The sequence below is a fragment of the Etheostoma cragini genome, chromosome 8 (assembly GCF_013103735.1).
Source record: "Etheostoma cragini isolate CJK2018 chromosome 8, CSU_Ecrag_1.0, whole genome shotgun sequence".
Classification (NCBI taxonomy): domain Eukaryota; kingdom Metazoa; phylum Chordata; class Actinopteri; order Perciformes; family Percidae; genus Etheostoma; species Etheostoma cragini.
Window position 1 is genome coordinate 16,750,338 of NC_048414.1, and position 16,015 is coordinate 16,766,352.

Below are 16,015 nucleotides of genomic sequence, written 5' to 3' on the forward strand. Positions count from 1 at the left end.
TTTTGTTCTACATACTTTTTGCCATGTAGTGTACTTTTGTTGGTAAGACAAACATTGCCATCCACAAAGCCACACATACAAATTAGTACAGCAGACTTGTTTCAGCAATCTCGTTTCAACTTGAACCTTTTTGTGTCTTAAGATTGTAATCATGGCTCCTCCTTTGTGTGTGTGTTAGAAATGCAGTATGTTGAGGCACCTGGGGAGCTCACCTGGTAGAGTGTGCGCCCTAAAGGTAAAGAGGCTCAGTCCTTGACGCAGCAGCAGCGGGTTCGATCCCTGCCTGCGGCACTTGCATATCGTTCCCCCTCACTCTCCCCTTGCAACTTGAAGCTGTCCTGTCAAAAAAAGAGGCAAAAGAATTTGCAAAAAAAAAAGAAATCCAGTATATCCTCGTTTTGTTCTGAGTTTTCAGATCTTTTCCCATGCCAGATTACATAAAATTGCAGTATTGGACAATAATGTTTAACAAGTATCTAATCCAATTATAAATGGATAGCTAATGTACTGTAAGTTTTTCTATTTTTTTTCTTTTTTTCCACTCCTTGCACATCATCTTCTTCCAGCTTTGTCTGTTTTATTTATCACAGGATTATCACATGATGAAAGGGTCAAGATGGTTTGAACATTGTCACCAGCCTGTGTGTGTGTGTGTGTGTGTGTGTGTGTGTCTGTGCGTGTGTTTGCGTCTGTGTGTGTTTAATCAGCCTTCTAGTCCATCTGATGACTGACTCACAGATGGACACATACGGCCGCCCACACACACACTTGTAACAGAGGATAATCTGGAGTTGGTGAACCTGAGTGGGAGTATGGATGATGGCAAAGGTTGGTGTCTGTTTATCTGCTTAAGACGTGTTAACACCGCATACATTTTTCTTTGACATGAAATACTGATGTGTTACAAATTCAACGCAATTGTCACACTTATCACAGAACCCAAACATACCCAGGTGCAAGTGTGGTTAACATGTTAAATATTAAAACCTACTGAGGAACGTTTCCCTGTTTGTGACAATTATCCCTGCAGACCCTTCAGATTAACATGTTTGAATTATTGAACCTGGAGCAGATTAAGGAGGACTTTAGAGTGCACACAGTATGTAATTCAGACAGGCTAGAACAACAACACATCTAGCTACTGATGGTTGGAATGCACGCGTTACATCTCTGTATTGTTTTTCTTGGTGATGGTTTTCTACTCTTGATTCTATAAGCTTTTGTAGCTTAATAATTGTTGCACCCACCATGGTGTCCTGTCATTATTTATTGTGCATCGTTTGTTTCATTATCTTTTTTTTTTTTTTACTCTTTTCTGGTTCTAGTGGGGCTAAGGTGGTTGGTTGTATTGGATTATCAGTTCAGTCTATAGAAATTAATTGGATTGTTTGTTTGGTTTGACGTGCATATGTTCACATGTTAATATTATATGAACGTGTGCATGTAAATGTATATCTGCAAATAAACGTGGTATGAAATATGATTGAAGTCAATCATTTAACAGAATCTTCTAATTGAATTTTTCATTTTTCCACCCCCTTTTCTTTAAAAAAATGTAAGCTAGTAATGTTTCACTAAACTTTGTTTAAAGTTAATTCTACTAGAATATACTTTTCTAGAACTACTGTATTTCCAACTCCACATGCAGTAGAAGAGTGCAGTGCTGTATTTTCTCATCATCACTTTGCTTGAATGCTTTGGCCTGCTGATGGCCAATCCACTCTGTTTTGTTCTACTCTAAACACTAACATCAAGAGGCCAGCCAGCAATAGTGTACACAACAACAATTGCAGGTTGCAGAAATTAGAACGTCTAACCCCAACCCTCCTAAAATGACATGGTATTGATTTGGGGATTGTATGGCAGGGTTGGAAAGCAGCTGTTGTGATTTAGATCAAACTAGACACTGACCAATGATTCCCAAACATATGAAGGAATTCATACTCTGCATGTGTGTATGTGTTTTTCTGCTGCAACAACACTGATTTTATTTGTTGTGGTTTTGTGGGTAGCTTGTTGTTTTAATTTCAGACCAGCAGATGTCACTAGTCCACTAAGAACCTTTCCAAGAAAACGTTATCCTACCACTTGTTGGTAAAAACTAAACACTGACACATATGTTGTTGTCGAGGGTTCTAACATCCTTGTGAAACAGAAAAAATGTACTATGTATTCCAAATCTGATTTACAAAAATATGGGCCTTTTTTTTTTTACTTTTAATACTTTTGCTATATAAACTGCATTTGCAGAAGAACAGAGTCCCAACGCTGCCTGCCTCATCAAAAAACAATGGCTACAATAATGTGTTTTTGTATCTTTCAGTACACAAAGAGCCATCATAAGAAGACACCAAGTGAAAGAAAATTACAAATATAAGTGTGTAATGGAAACTACTTGGAGCAAAAGCTCATACATGGTGGGAAATATAATTTAGTATCACACTGTGTTTCAGGGATCCGTGCAATGTCCCTAACAGTCACGAGGGCAGGGGAGACATGATCCAATCTGTGTAAGGACAGTTTATGCTTTAGTGTGATATCTTTCAAAGGTGCATTCTCATCTAATACTGATTGGGTTTACAATTCAAGTTTATTTGTAGAATGCTGAATAGAAGCCAAATTAATTCCATTATTTGGATAATACTTTATCCAGTTTCTTTATTAGACACGAGTACATATTAATTTTGATGCTTTCATGAATTGATTTCTTGTGTCATCCATTATTTGTACCTGCACTTTAATCATTTCTGTGTCTTTTTTCGTCATTGGCACAAATCATCATAAGGACACACTGGCCATGGAAACAGACCCTAACAATCATGCATACTGAGCAGACATAGCACCATAGGACAGTCTTTGCTGGAAATGGAGAGCTGAAACATTAACGGCTCTATATTACATGGTGTAATAGAAAAGAAAGAGACTAAGACTTCCAATCCAATCCAATCCACTTTATTTATATAGCACAATTTTAACAAACACAAGGTTTCCAAAGTGCTGCACAAAATGATAATACAGAAAAAATAGATAACACAATAAAAGCACAAATATAATAAGGTATAATAAAATATAAACAATAAAATACACTAGCGGCATGTGGTAAAGGTATACACATAAAATCATCACTCTAGCTGGTGTTAAAAGCCAAAGAAAAGAAGACTTGAGTCATAACGTCTTGTATTACAATGAGCTTCCACAACTCCTGCAAAGGCATTCATTCAGACAATACAATCATGTAATTTAAAGTGCCCCACCAAAGACCTATATTAAATATGAGATGCAAAAATCTAAAGATGTTGAGTTTGTAGTTTAAGGTAAAGTTGCTGTATATGGGTCATTGACATGATTCAATCTCAATTGCTACAATTTTGATACACTGGCATAAAGTAGATCTAGTCCCCAATGCCAGTGGTATGGTGGTGTTATTCTATCAATTGTTTATTGAAAAAGACACATAATTGACAACAATACACATCATATACCTTGCCCCTGGTTTCAGCCCCCCTAACACACACAAAAAGTTATTGCTTCATGTCAATACCATGTCATGTCAAACCCCCCCCTCCCCCCTTTCAGCTTCATCCCAACACACTGCTTGACATAGTCTACAGATGAAAGTCCTGATAAAATCCCAAGGAACAAGGCAATCACTCGTCTTTGTCAGATGTTGGAACATGTAGCACTTACTTGGCAGGAAGGCATTAAGAGCAACACCTCATCTCTCTCGGCTAGTGACGTTACTGTTCACAAATAAGGCTTTCATAATTAGAGAGAGTCAAGTTTTTCCTGACCTGTGGGAATGAGCAGTGAAAACTATTGCAAACACTTTCATTAGTCATCGTCCAAAGAGCCAATTTAACCCGCTATTGGTTTCTAGGCAACAACTCTGCTGTGAAGGCATCACATACTACCGATATTAATAGTTTAGTGGTTGTGGTGTGTGAGTGTCAGTCACTTGTATCTCAAGTAATGAAGCAGAATATTTTTAAATAAACACATTTAGAACACGTATACAGCAATACACAGTATATTCAATAAAAGGTGTGTATATACTGAATGTATTTTGTAACATTTATTTGCATTAGAGCTTAACATTTTTGAGAATCTTGTCAGGAAGGCATGTCGTAGGTTTGGTTCCACACGTCTGGTGTTGTGTATGTACTGCATACACAGGTATACATGGTTGGATGGAGTAGATTTCATGTCCAGCAGTGTCTCATCTCACCTCCCTGGCTCTGCCTTTCATTCCCACCTGGTTTGGACGTTCATAGAGCAGGTCTGCTCCTGCTGCGATCCCATGGCACATCAAAGCAAGTTTGATTATTAAGGTCTCGATGTGCCCTTTCCATGTCTCTGACCACAATCTGCGAACAAGGGTGTTGAGGAAAAGGACAAGCAATTTGCGGGGAAGGGTTACATCCTCTATTTCAGGCATGTGAGTTGCTGCCATCAGGCAGACTATATAGGGTGCCGTCCCTACTAACCAACCAGTCTCGAAAATCATTTATTCCTACCAGCATTATATTACTAAATAAGCTGGGGGAAATGATCCTCTCTGTTGGATGACATTGCTCTTTCGTAGAATATTAAAATGTCACAGATGAGGATGCACCTTACTATTGATAACCCACTGGTGCTAATGGCACTACATATGTTATTATGTGTAGATGGTTGGTGGTGTGTACTGTTGTTGTTGGTTTTGTGGTTGTCTTGTTGTGTGTTGTCTGTCTGTCTATCTATCTGAACTATCTGATGAGCTGTATGGTGCAAGATGAATGTCCGAAAGGATCAATAAATGAAATCTATCTAACTAAAAGGCATCTGTGTGAAGCTGAATTGCTGATCCAGAAAACAATTGTTGGATTGATAAAAAAAGAAGAAAAAAAGACTTAGTTTGAAGTTTCAAAACAGCTTGTGTTTTGGGTGATAATAAGTTGAGATGTTTAAAAACTGAGTCTTTAAAAAGTTTTTAATTGAGTAATTTATTTGTGAGCATTCACAAACAATAGTTATGTGTTTGACAGCTATTTGTCTTTTACTCAGTTTCCAAATTTGTGTTTTGGGATTGTTTCTTGTTTCATAATATTGTATTTAACTTTAATTCATGAAATAGTTAATGTGTTAATGTGCTTCTTTTGAAATATTAGCAAAGCAGAACAGTATGTTCTTACTATCCTGTCACCCATGTTATGGCCATGATCCTAACTAGGATTCAAAGTTGTCTGATTCCCCTTTTGAGGACCTCAGCTGCAAATGCCAGGAATGACACCCTTTGTTGGTAGGAAACAATAACTTGTAGACACTGAGCTGACCCAAGACATATGTTGATAGTTGAGACTGGAAGTCAACAATAGACAAACACTTGTATACAGATCCTGGAAAGCAATTCAGTTTTAACGGCCAAGTGTTTTACCAAGAAAAAAAGTTTTTTGTTAAGCATACCTCCTCTGGATAGATAAATATTACAGAAAAGTATGCCAAGCTATACAGCAACAGTCATCAGTTTCCTTGTTGGGGAGGGGAGCAACATTGCACACACCAATTTTTCTGCATAAAAAAAAAGATTTTGTGGTAAATTTTCCAAATGATATTTGCATTTTTTTCTAACTTGTCTTCTTCACACGGCCAGGTCGTGACAAGTCATAGAAAACGTTTGATCAAGCTCCAGATTGGGTGTACCTGCATGTTCAGACCTGCATGTTTGCATGAATTGAATGACCTCTGGGGAGTGATGGAACATCCCTATAGTAAATAGAAATGTGTGCTGTTTTTAAGGATGTTGTGAGGAGAACAATGAACAGGAACAGAGAGGCTGCACGTAACGGCGGGTGAGACTCTCGTCTCATCTCCTCTGATCAAAGTAGTGAAAGAACTTCCTTCGTTAGGGGCAAAAAATCTGGTTCGCATGATAACCACTGACCGAGATTTGAATCAGCGAAAAAATGCAAAGCTCCATTTGTTAAGAAAACCACATTTCTGTCAGAATAGCCACTTTGTAAACACGTGTCTGAATGTTTTTGGCATGTTTGTTTATGCTATCTGGCCAATGACAGTGTATTGGGTTGAGGGAAGGCCAGGGTGTCAGGTGGAGCGAAGCCAGCTGTGGACAAAATTATCCAGATAGACAGAAAACGGGACTTGTTTCCTGTTGAGGGAAACTTGGTAGAAGCTGTTTACTTACTGAGAAAGGAAGCATTGCTCGCTTGGAATTATCCCCACACAATGCCCACTTAAAATCTATTAGGAATACATAGGAGAGAGCACCATTAAATCTTGCATCCAACCTTCTGGGGTAAACATATTTTCTTTGAGCAATGACATTCTTTCACCTACTTCTAAATCGCTTGGCAGGTGGAGGGGTTTGTCAACAAACAGCAAACCAATGCTTAAAGTCATGTTTCATGCCTGAGAGACTGACTTGTGAAGTGAATATTCAGAGGTGTGCCAACGTGAACAATGATATTCATGAGCAGCTTAAATATTCTGCTTCTTTGTTTGGCCTCTCACTTCCCTTCTTCAAGGTTTTTTCCAGAGGTATGGATAAGTTAAACATGGAAGGCACAAAGGATAAGTCCTTTGTTGCCGTTGCTCTTCGCAAAACCCTGTCAGACCAATCAAGCTTTCTTCTTGCATTCATCTCACTAGGAGCTCAGTAGATACTGTTGAAAGACTATATCGATTTTCTGATTGATTTCCTTCTTGTTCTGAAAAAGTGAAAAAGAAAGCAAATGACAGTTTGTCACACAGTTGATGCGGTACATTTTAAAAAGAAATGTATTGAATATCCATTCAGTACATTTCACACTGGAATTTGTGGCAATTCTACTTGTTTCATAACCCTTTACAATAAGACATTACGGTTTTCTGGTACAAACTTGGCGTCATTCTTTAATCACTGCCTCCTGAGGTATTTGCTCAGTCTAGAGCCTGACCTTAGATCATGTTAGCACATACTGTATACTCAGGTTTTCAGAGGCATGCTAATGATTGGCATGTCTAATGAGAGCCAGAGGGAATTTGAGATATGTCCATCAGAGCTACAATACTCCCTCCATACCGCCTTAAGTAGAAACTGTAGCTGCATAATCAGTTGATACCAGCTGGGACTGCCAACGCCAATTCTTTCTCTTTATTTATTGCTGACAATGAACATCTCCATCCTTTATTGCAGGTCTTGACTTTATCCATCCCATTTAACACACATACATTTCTCTCCCTAACATACATCTCTGTGACATGAGTACCAGACCCTTGTGTTATGAGGTCAGATGGTCAGAGATAAACTGAACTTTAGAGGATCAGGGGGGTTGGGAGGGTTTAGCTATTATAGGGGAAGCTGGCCGATATCACCAGCTCTTTGGAACAATGTGCATTACTAGAATACTGTGAAATGCTGGTATAATTACTAGAGAATTACTAGAGATGGTCCCGTACCAGTCCCGTAAAAGCCTCCGATACTGCCTAAATTCTGGTATCGGAAAGTAGATGAGTTTATGCACCAATCCGATACCACGTAATTTAGTCCATTTGATAATCTACTTTAAAGTATTTTATGAATCTTCTTTTTCCGTTAAGACTGTCAAACTATTTCATAAAAGCTTTAACCTTAGCCCTTTAACAGAACTTATATTTCACATTATTTTAGACATCCTAATAATGGCATCATCGCAGAGCTTGGAAGGAAATTATTGCTTAGATTGGCGAGAGATATAACTTCAGCATGGGTCAATTTTCAGCAAACATAACACCAGAGATTTTTGTGCAGCAACTGCATGAAGCACAAATAAAGCAAGTGAACCCATCCGTGCCGTGGTTGTGAAAACAGGAGACAAAGCCAGTGTAGTATTCAGTGCATCAACATGTATATTTCAACATATATTTATAGTATATTTAGATTTTGTTATAATGTACACAAGCCATTACAGACAAACATAATTTGTGTTGAACAGATATACATATATTAATCCTATTTACAACTATTGAAGTGCCTTTTATGTATAAATATACAACACAGTTGGATAGAAATGTCTTCAAACATCATAAAGTACATGTTCTCATGTTGGTCTGACAACCATTTCTGTGCTGCACATCGCATTAATGTGCAGGAGATTGTTTTTGTCTGGAGTGCAAATGAAGCCAAAAAACAGACCACCCCCAATGGTGGAGGATGTCAGAAAAAAAATCAGGAAATGTGTTGACGTAGAGTGTGTGGAATGTGTAAGCTTCTTCCCAACATTTTGTAAAAGTCGTGGCATGGGTGTGTGGTTTGGTAGGCAGACTCTAAAACTATAAAACGGCCACCGCCCCCTACACTATGTACAGTGTGTGTGTATGTTTGTGTGTGTGTGTGTGTGTGTGTGCAGGTGAATGTCCTGCTAATTTCAAGGGGATCCCATCTGCCTCCACTGAACAGAAATGAAAGCCAGTTGTTTGGGTTACACACAAATAACTGCCAGCTGCAACATGAAATAATGGGAAAAATGTGGATCCACACAACGATCTGATTAAAAGATGTAGTCTAAACCCAAAACCCATTATTTTTCTTTTTCACGATAGGTCAAAAGGCAAGGTTTCTTTTTACATAAGCCACTTAAATGTGGTTCTATGAAAAACAACAAAAGGGAAAGCCAAACACAAAGTGTGAGGTGACTGCCTCGGTTACTTAGAGACGTGCGGTCTGGAGGAGTCATTTTCACCACCACGCATCTCTGGCTGCTATGTGAGTTTTATCTTTGTAAACACTCCAAGCAGGACAGGGCTTTTGGCGGCACTGAAGAGCAGCCTGAAATTGTCAGTACTCCTGAAAATGTGTTTTCTCTTCAAAATGTATCAAAAAGGAATCATGTTGGAATTCTAAAAATCAGCTTGACTACTTGGGACTGTTGAATTTGTTCAATCGGTTTCAACAAAATTATGTTGAATACTAATTGTCAGCATCTAGTGATTTTAAAGACAATTGTAGTGATATAGCTTGATAACAGAAGTAGAACTTTGCAATTTCTCTTCTTTTCCCAAAGTTTTTTCAAATATTTTTGCTTTGGTTATGTAAAAAAATGTTTGCATACAGAATCAGGAAAAAAACCAGGTAATATGTCCACATTGACTGTCCTTGTTGCAAATTCTTAATTCAATGCAACATTTCTTCACTCTTGTCACCTGATTCAAATGCAAAAAGCTTAATTTGGTTTGTAGTTTTGGACTTTGGTGGTATTGCAGTCACTGTCAGTCATGCCCAAAGTTAAGATTTGAGTTGATACTGTGTGTGTACCTTGATGGCACTCCCAGACATGGTTTTTGTTCCCATACCAGTAAACAGAGTGGTCTGGCTGCAAGTTTACTCCGCCTGAATGGAGGATTTGGGAGAATTGTCCATCTCTCGCCAGTTGCTTGCACTACCAGTAGGGCTCCGATTGGCCATCTTTGTCAGCAATGTTGTTCTGCGGAGACTGCTGTCTGAGTCCTCCTTCTTGAAGTCAGTGTTCCTTTTGAGGCAGCAGGAGAGGCAGTGCACAAAATCCTGGAGGAGGTGGCCGCTGAAGACCATGTATATCCACGGGTTACAGCAGCTGTTGAGACTGGCAAGGAGTGCAGACAGAGTCACTGCTGTGTTCTCAGAATCTGAGGAACAGGGAGAGGAAAGAGGAAAAAGATGATTAATCCCGCAAAACATCTGGTCCAGGCTAGACTGCAGAAATGCCTGTTTCAATCAACTCATCTGGTGTTGAAATGTTTTTCTTTAAAGAACAGTTTCTGTTGCAAATCAAAGACTTTTTGTGTCATTCTCTTGAGAGAACTAATCTGTCGTTTTGAATGTGTTCCAGAAAAGTTAACTAAGCAAATCAATCAAGTGTAACCTTTTCCCCCAATTACAGTAGTTTTGTTTCCAGATAAAATATGTATCGACAGAATATTAGAGTCAGCATGAGGTGAAGGGCAGTGGGTGAGAGAGCACAGCTGCGGTAGATGAAATACGGAAACAAAGTAAATACTTAAAGAAAGATGTGTTCCTGCAGTATAACAAATTATTCTAAAAGGTCACAGTGCTGCACTCACTTATTTCGTGTAACTGAAGTAGCTAACAATAATTAAGTTTAAATATTTCTTATTTAATTCATTTGTACTTTTTTTACCATATAGTTTTGTTTTTTCATCCCAAATAAATCCGTGCGTAAAGGCTGTGCGCACGTTTGGGCGCGATGAGTGTTTTTTTCTTCTTTTGTTGGCAATACATCACATCATTCCTAAAGCTGTAAGAATAATGAATTCAGTAATACTGAATACACTAATAGTTTCATCCTTTTAGCACTCACCAGCCCACTGGAAGTTTTCATCCCACACCGACCACATCTGCACTGTGAAAAACGGAGCCCAGCAAACAATGTACGCCAAAACAATCACAAAAGTCATCTTAACAGTCCTCAATTTGGCTCTTGATATAGTTGTAACGCTGCTGACTGAATTCTTCCCAATCAGCCCGTTCTTGCTCGCAACACCAGCCGTCGATTTCCTTTTTTTATATTTGATATTTTTCCATATGCTGTGGCAGATGAATCCGTAGCTCATCATGAGAATTACCACGGGCACGAGAAAGATGCTCACAGTTATCCAGGTGATGTAGGCCTTGGCACCCCACGGCTCGATGAAGTGCGCCCAGCAATCGTTAACTTTCGAGCCGTTCTCGATCTCACTAAGGGAGAAGATAAAGTACTGCGGAGTGCTGAACACCAGGCTGCTTATCCACGTGGAGATGATCATGATGTAGGAGCGCTTGGTGGGCTGCTGGAGGGTTTTCAGAGGGTGGCAGATGGCAATGTAACGGTCCAGGGTCATCATCACCATCATGTAGGTGGACGCAAACATCCCCATCACCTGGAGATGCTTGACTATCCTGCAGAAAAAGTCCGGACCATAGAAGCGGAAGGTGATCTTCCAGCAGAGCTGCGGCAGCACCTGGAAGAAGGCGACCACCAGGTCAGCCAGGCTGAGATGTTTGATGAAAAGGTGCATCCGCGACATCTTCTTCTTAGTGTTGTACATTGCAAGCAGAACGCTTACATTCCCAATCACCGCAACCACGAAGGTGATACTCAGGACCATTATCTCGATTTGGGCCACTTCTTCGTTTCGCGCAAACGGATCGGATCCATTCGGGTGCACGGTGTTGTTTCCAAGCGTTTCCATTGTTTGGTCATTCGATGGACTGAAATCCAGAGACTGGTTCCCTCCGCTCAGAAACGCATGGTCAGGAGTGTGCATGGCACTGCCCCTCCGCGCGCCCTAGCAGATACAGTGCCAGAGGGGCTGCGAGGTGCCTCTACATATATGGAGCTACTGTGCGTAATGCTCCCAGAGAGGAACCCGTTGTTCACCAAATTGCGGCTGCTGCCTGGGCGTTTTAAACTCGAATCGAATTCCAAACAGCGTGTGCGTAAAAGGGGATACACTGCAAAATAAATGCAGCACCTAAAATGTATTAGGTGCTGGGTAAAGCCCTAGAACATGTAGTTATTCTTCAAACAAGACATGTGCGCCCTGCAGGGCATGACATAAATAAGGAATAGGTTTAATTAAGTCATATAATTAGAATTTCATGTATCCAGTGCAAATTTGAAGATGCATTTTTCTTGAAATTGCACCGACATTAGAGCCTTATTCAATCATGTGTTGAATCAAGAAAACAATTGGCAGTGCTGTTATTTTTTCTTCTTATTTTTTGCTTTAGGACATTTTAAAGTCACTAATAATTGCTAACTATTTTTGCAGTGCATAGCCAAGCCCTTTCCCGTGGTGCACACTCCACCTCCACAAGTTCTCCCACTTGTGATTCAACAACAAGTGGGCCAATTTGCTTTAATATAGTAAGACAAAAAATAAAAATAAAAAAAAATAAAAAATGTTAAGGGAGTAAGTTATGTAACAGTTTATAACCAACTTTTACAGAAATAGAAATACATTGACCAACACACTGGAATGTTGTTTGCTATTACTAAGGCCTTGTGCAATGGTGATCTGTTTAAAATCATTTATCTGAAGTGCTTTGCTCAACTATTCAGCATACTTGCTTTATTCAGGTACAGTGAAGTTAAAGGTCACACTGAATGCTATGTTGCAGGAAGAAGGAACCAAATGCAGAGTGGAAGGGAACATCAACAAAGGCTTTATTGACAAAGTCCAAAAACACAAAGAGAAAAGGGTGGAGTCCAAAAATCACTCCACATCCAAACGCAGGAACTGGAGAAGGTGTACAGCACACAGGGAAAAATTCGCGGGGAAAAACTCACAGGGAATTACTGGACTGCAGGCAGGATGACGAGGAAAACAGGTAGGCAGATGAATAAGAAGGCACGACTAGTAAAACAAACAGGTAAGCATACAGGGAAACGGCAAGGCGGACAGCTCACAGGACACCGGCAAACAGGCAAACAAAACTGGAATGATCCAACAAGAGACAAAGGAAACTGGGGTTAAATACAGGAGGTAATGAGGTAACGGGGAACAGGTGAGACATCAGGTGAATCACATTAGGGCAGGGCTGGACAAGCAGACAAACAAAGTGAAGCTAGACAAGACTAGACACGACAAGACAGGAAGCTGACTATCAAAATAACAGGAAGTAGAACAAACAGACACTTACCGGGAATCACAAGACAGAGAACCACACAGGACTGGGAGAAAACCAAGAAACAAACACAAGGAAGCAAGACGGGAAAAATTACCCCGATAAAGAACCCCAAACCATCACAGAATACACCATTAGGGCTGCAAAAACTGATTTTGATCATAACGTTCTAATGAGGTGTTCACTGTGTTTGTTTGTGCTGTGTCTGCAAGCAAGGGTTCTGCCTTTATATAGTTAAGTTTAACTTGCATTGTTTTTGTCTGTGTACAAAGTTCACTTTTAGGGGACATTTCAGAGGTGGATAGCATCTGAATCTGGGCAAATTTGTCAGAATTTATCTTTGGGCTAGATTCCACTGGAAGAAAGTGAAGAAATTTAGTTTTTTTGTCTTGTAATCTGGATTAATTGAACCTGTATCACTCCTCCATGAATCCTCATGTTTTAAAACCTAATGTGTATAATCCTTTGCTTTTGTCACATTGTTTAGTATTTCATCTTTTTTAATCCATTTCAAAAGTTCATTATAAAGTCCATTCTCAGTGTATGTGCAAGAAGTTTCAAGTTCCCCACATACACTTGTGTAAATTACTTTTTTTTTGCTTGGGTTCCAGACACTAGTGGTGGTGGAGAAGAGATGAAGAGAGTTGGCTTGAGTGGGACTTCTGATAAGATCAGTGGAAGGAACCCCGGGCATTCAAAACTTTATATGAATGGGGTGGAGGAGAGGCAGTTTTAAAGTTTGACAGCAACGATATGATTGGCTTAGGAAAATCTTATTGGTTTAGCGGAAAGAGTGAACGTCAGCTGAGAAACAAAGAGACCAAGAGGGAGTGTGAATGAACGAGTAGAGAAAAGAATCTTCCTGACTGAACTTCTGCTAAACCCCATAATATCACAAAATATTGATGATATATAGCATGTTATAAACTTAGATTGAAGGTAAGCACAGAGAAGGTTTTTGTCATCTTCAGCAGATGAATCTGAAAACTGAATTCAGTGTCAAACTCTTCACATTCATCAGTCTGCAAACATGAACACATTTGAGTGGAGGTGGTCGTGTGACATTTCCAACTAACTGCTGGGCAGAGGAGGTGCATTACCACCGCACGTCTATACATCCCCCATACTCTGGACTGCGCCCCCCTACCCCACCCACTCAACACACACTGTGATAATACACTCCCCCCTGTCTCCCCACACCACCATGTGATCTGTATATCATTGTAGGACTGCAATCATGACAATTATAATTATTATGTTTGTGTGTGTTTGTGTGTGTGTGTGTGTGTGTGTGTGTGTATTTGTGTGTTTGTGTTTTTGTGTGTGTGTGTTTTTGTGTGTGTGTGTGTGTGTGTGCGTGTGTGTGTGTTTTGTGTGTGTGTTTTTTTTGTGTGTGTGAGTGTCTGTGTTTGTGTGTGTGTGTGTGTGTTTTTGTGTGTGTGTGTGTGTGTGTGCGTGTGTGTGTGTGTTTTGTGTGTGTGTGTTTGTGTGTGTGTGTGAGTGTCTGTGTTTGTGTGTGTGTGTGTGTGTGTGTGTTTTTGACTGAAAGGTGTGTTGGGTACAATACAGATGTTTTTTTAATGTAGTCTGTTGATTGTTGGAGCAGACAATGCAAGAATTTCTGTTTCAACAGGCAATAAAGTTTTATGTTTTCTCATCTAAGCCTTTTGAACTACCTGCATGTTTTCTCTGTCTCTCTTTTATTTTCCCATGTTAAGAGCATCATTCAGGTTCCACTATTGCACATTTCTCTACCAGTTCTTTGCTTCAGCATCTTTAGTGTTGCCTTAGTTTCCAAGTCACCTATAACAATGCGAATTACTGATTAAAGTTTCCATTGCGAAAGCACGTAATTGCCAAGTGGCTGTTGGTATATGGCAGCCATTGAGTTCATCTGATCCATATGCTGATAGTGAGGATAGTTTGCTTTATTGTGTTCAGATAGCGGTCACTCTCCAGATCTCTCCTCTTTCATTTCCCATGTCCCTTTAAATGAGTGGTGCAAACTGGAGCCTCCTTCCTAAAATGTCCTGCTGGCCATTTGAACTGGCTTAGTGGTATGATGAAGTTTCTTTAATTATCCCTGTGTCAATCTAGGCTGATCCTGATCACCAGGGCTACTATTGACCAGCTGACCAGCCTTGTCCCATGAGAGCCATGTTATGTGTCTCACTTCTGTCTCCAACCATCAACTCTGTTGCCGTCTTGTCTTGTCCTGGGGCTTCAAGGACAACAGAACGGATGTCTCCCTTCACGCTGGAATGAACCGCGTTTACCCTCATCTCCTGTTTTTGAAGACGTTCACCGGAGACGTGCTGTTATTACTGCTCCAGGCTTGGATTGTCTCATCAGTCTAATGAAGACTCTATTGACCATCCTTAACTGTGGACAGTGTGTCTGGGTCCGTGAATCATGGGAATGCATGTTGTGTCTCCAATAGCCGCAGCAGTCAGTCTGAATCATTTCCGTGAGGTTTCTTTTCCTTCATACTGTAAGGGCTCCTCAGGCTCTCTGGGAGGAGTTTGTTATCGTTGGGGATAAAGAATCTTGTTAAGGAGTTTATTATTTTTTTTATGAAAACGAGTGTCTTTCTTGCACAACTTAAATTTGCTATCAAAAAGCATTTGTGAATATTTGAACATCATCTTTACACATGTAAATTGAAACATGTAGCTTGATTAAAGTCCAATTCTAGCATTCAGAGTGGACCTTTTCACTTAATAAAATTCTGTCGGTGGAATATGTCAGTTGGGGTTATTCTTTGCTCTGTTACAAAACAAAAAAGTTTGTTAATGTTGAACAATACACCAGAGGACTTATATACATTGTCTCTGCCCCATGTAATCACATGCATGAGAAGAGCGACTGCTCTTAACAAGCTGCATAGTATGCATGCTTCCCTTGTTCTGTCTGGCCCATATCATAACCACCTCATGCATTAAAATACCCAGTCAGTTCATCCTGCTACCAATATGACGTATACCGTGCTTTTGACAAAGACTGAAATTAAGAAGTTGCACCTCGTGATTCAGAGAGTTTGTTTTTCTTCATAATAATCATAAAAGCACAAATGTGATATGTCCCCTGGGTGACTGCAGCCTACGAAGGTTACGTCAAACAAAACATTAATTATCTGTTTACTTTATGGAGGAAGCTGTGACAATCACAAGGACCTGTGCAGATGTTCCCCCTATAATACATTTGTTACGTAAGTGTATGTGTAGGTTTGAATGTTCTCCTTTGGCATTGAGGGCTGATGATAAATCATGGCTTCGGTAATCATCCAGGTTTACATTTGTGAAAATCCCTGTGCTTAGTACACTGTTGTTATGCAACCTGGACCTACATAGATGACATAAGAAAACTTCAGTGCAGCTGCTTTTGTTTGAAGCCATT

At 39.8% G+C, this 16,015-nt stretch overlaps 1 protein-coding gene across 1 annotated transcript; it reads right to left on the reverse strand.

Moving 5' to 3' along the window:
• Positions 1–8,551: 8,551 nt before the first annotated feature.
• Positions 8,552–11,256, reverse strand: avpr1aa (arginine vasopressin receptor 1Aa). Its single transcript, XM_034879556.1, has 2 exons — positions 10,311–11,256; positions 8,552–9,618 (listed from the first exon to the last, which is right to left on the reverse strand). Exons 1-2 carry the CDS (start codon positions 11,254–11,256, stop codon positions 9,335–9,337), a joined length of 1,230 nt encoding a protein of 409 aa, XP_034735447.1. The 3' UTR covers positions 8,552–9,334.
• Positions 11,257–16,015: the final 4,759 nt, after the last annotated feature.

What these genes read in the sequence shown, in the direction of transcription:
- avpr1aa (XM_034879556.1), bottom strand. Translation starts at nt 11,256, where the DNA reads ATGCACACTCCTGACCATGCGTTTCTGAGCGGAGGGAACCAGTCTCTG. An exon ending in TGAAAACTTCCAGTGGGCTG is followed by an intron (nt 9,619 to 10,310) that starts GTGAGTGCTAAA and finishes CCTGTTCCTCAG; the next exon opens with ATTCTGAGAACACAGCAGTG.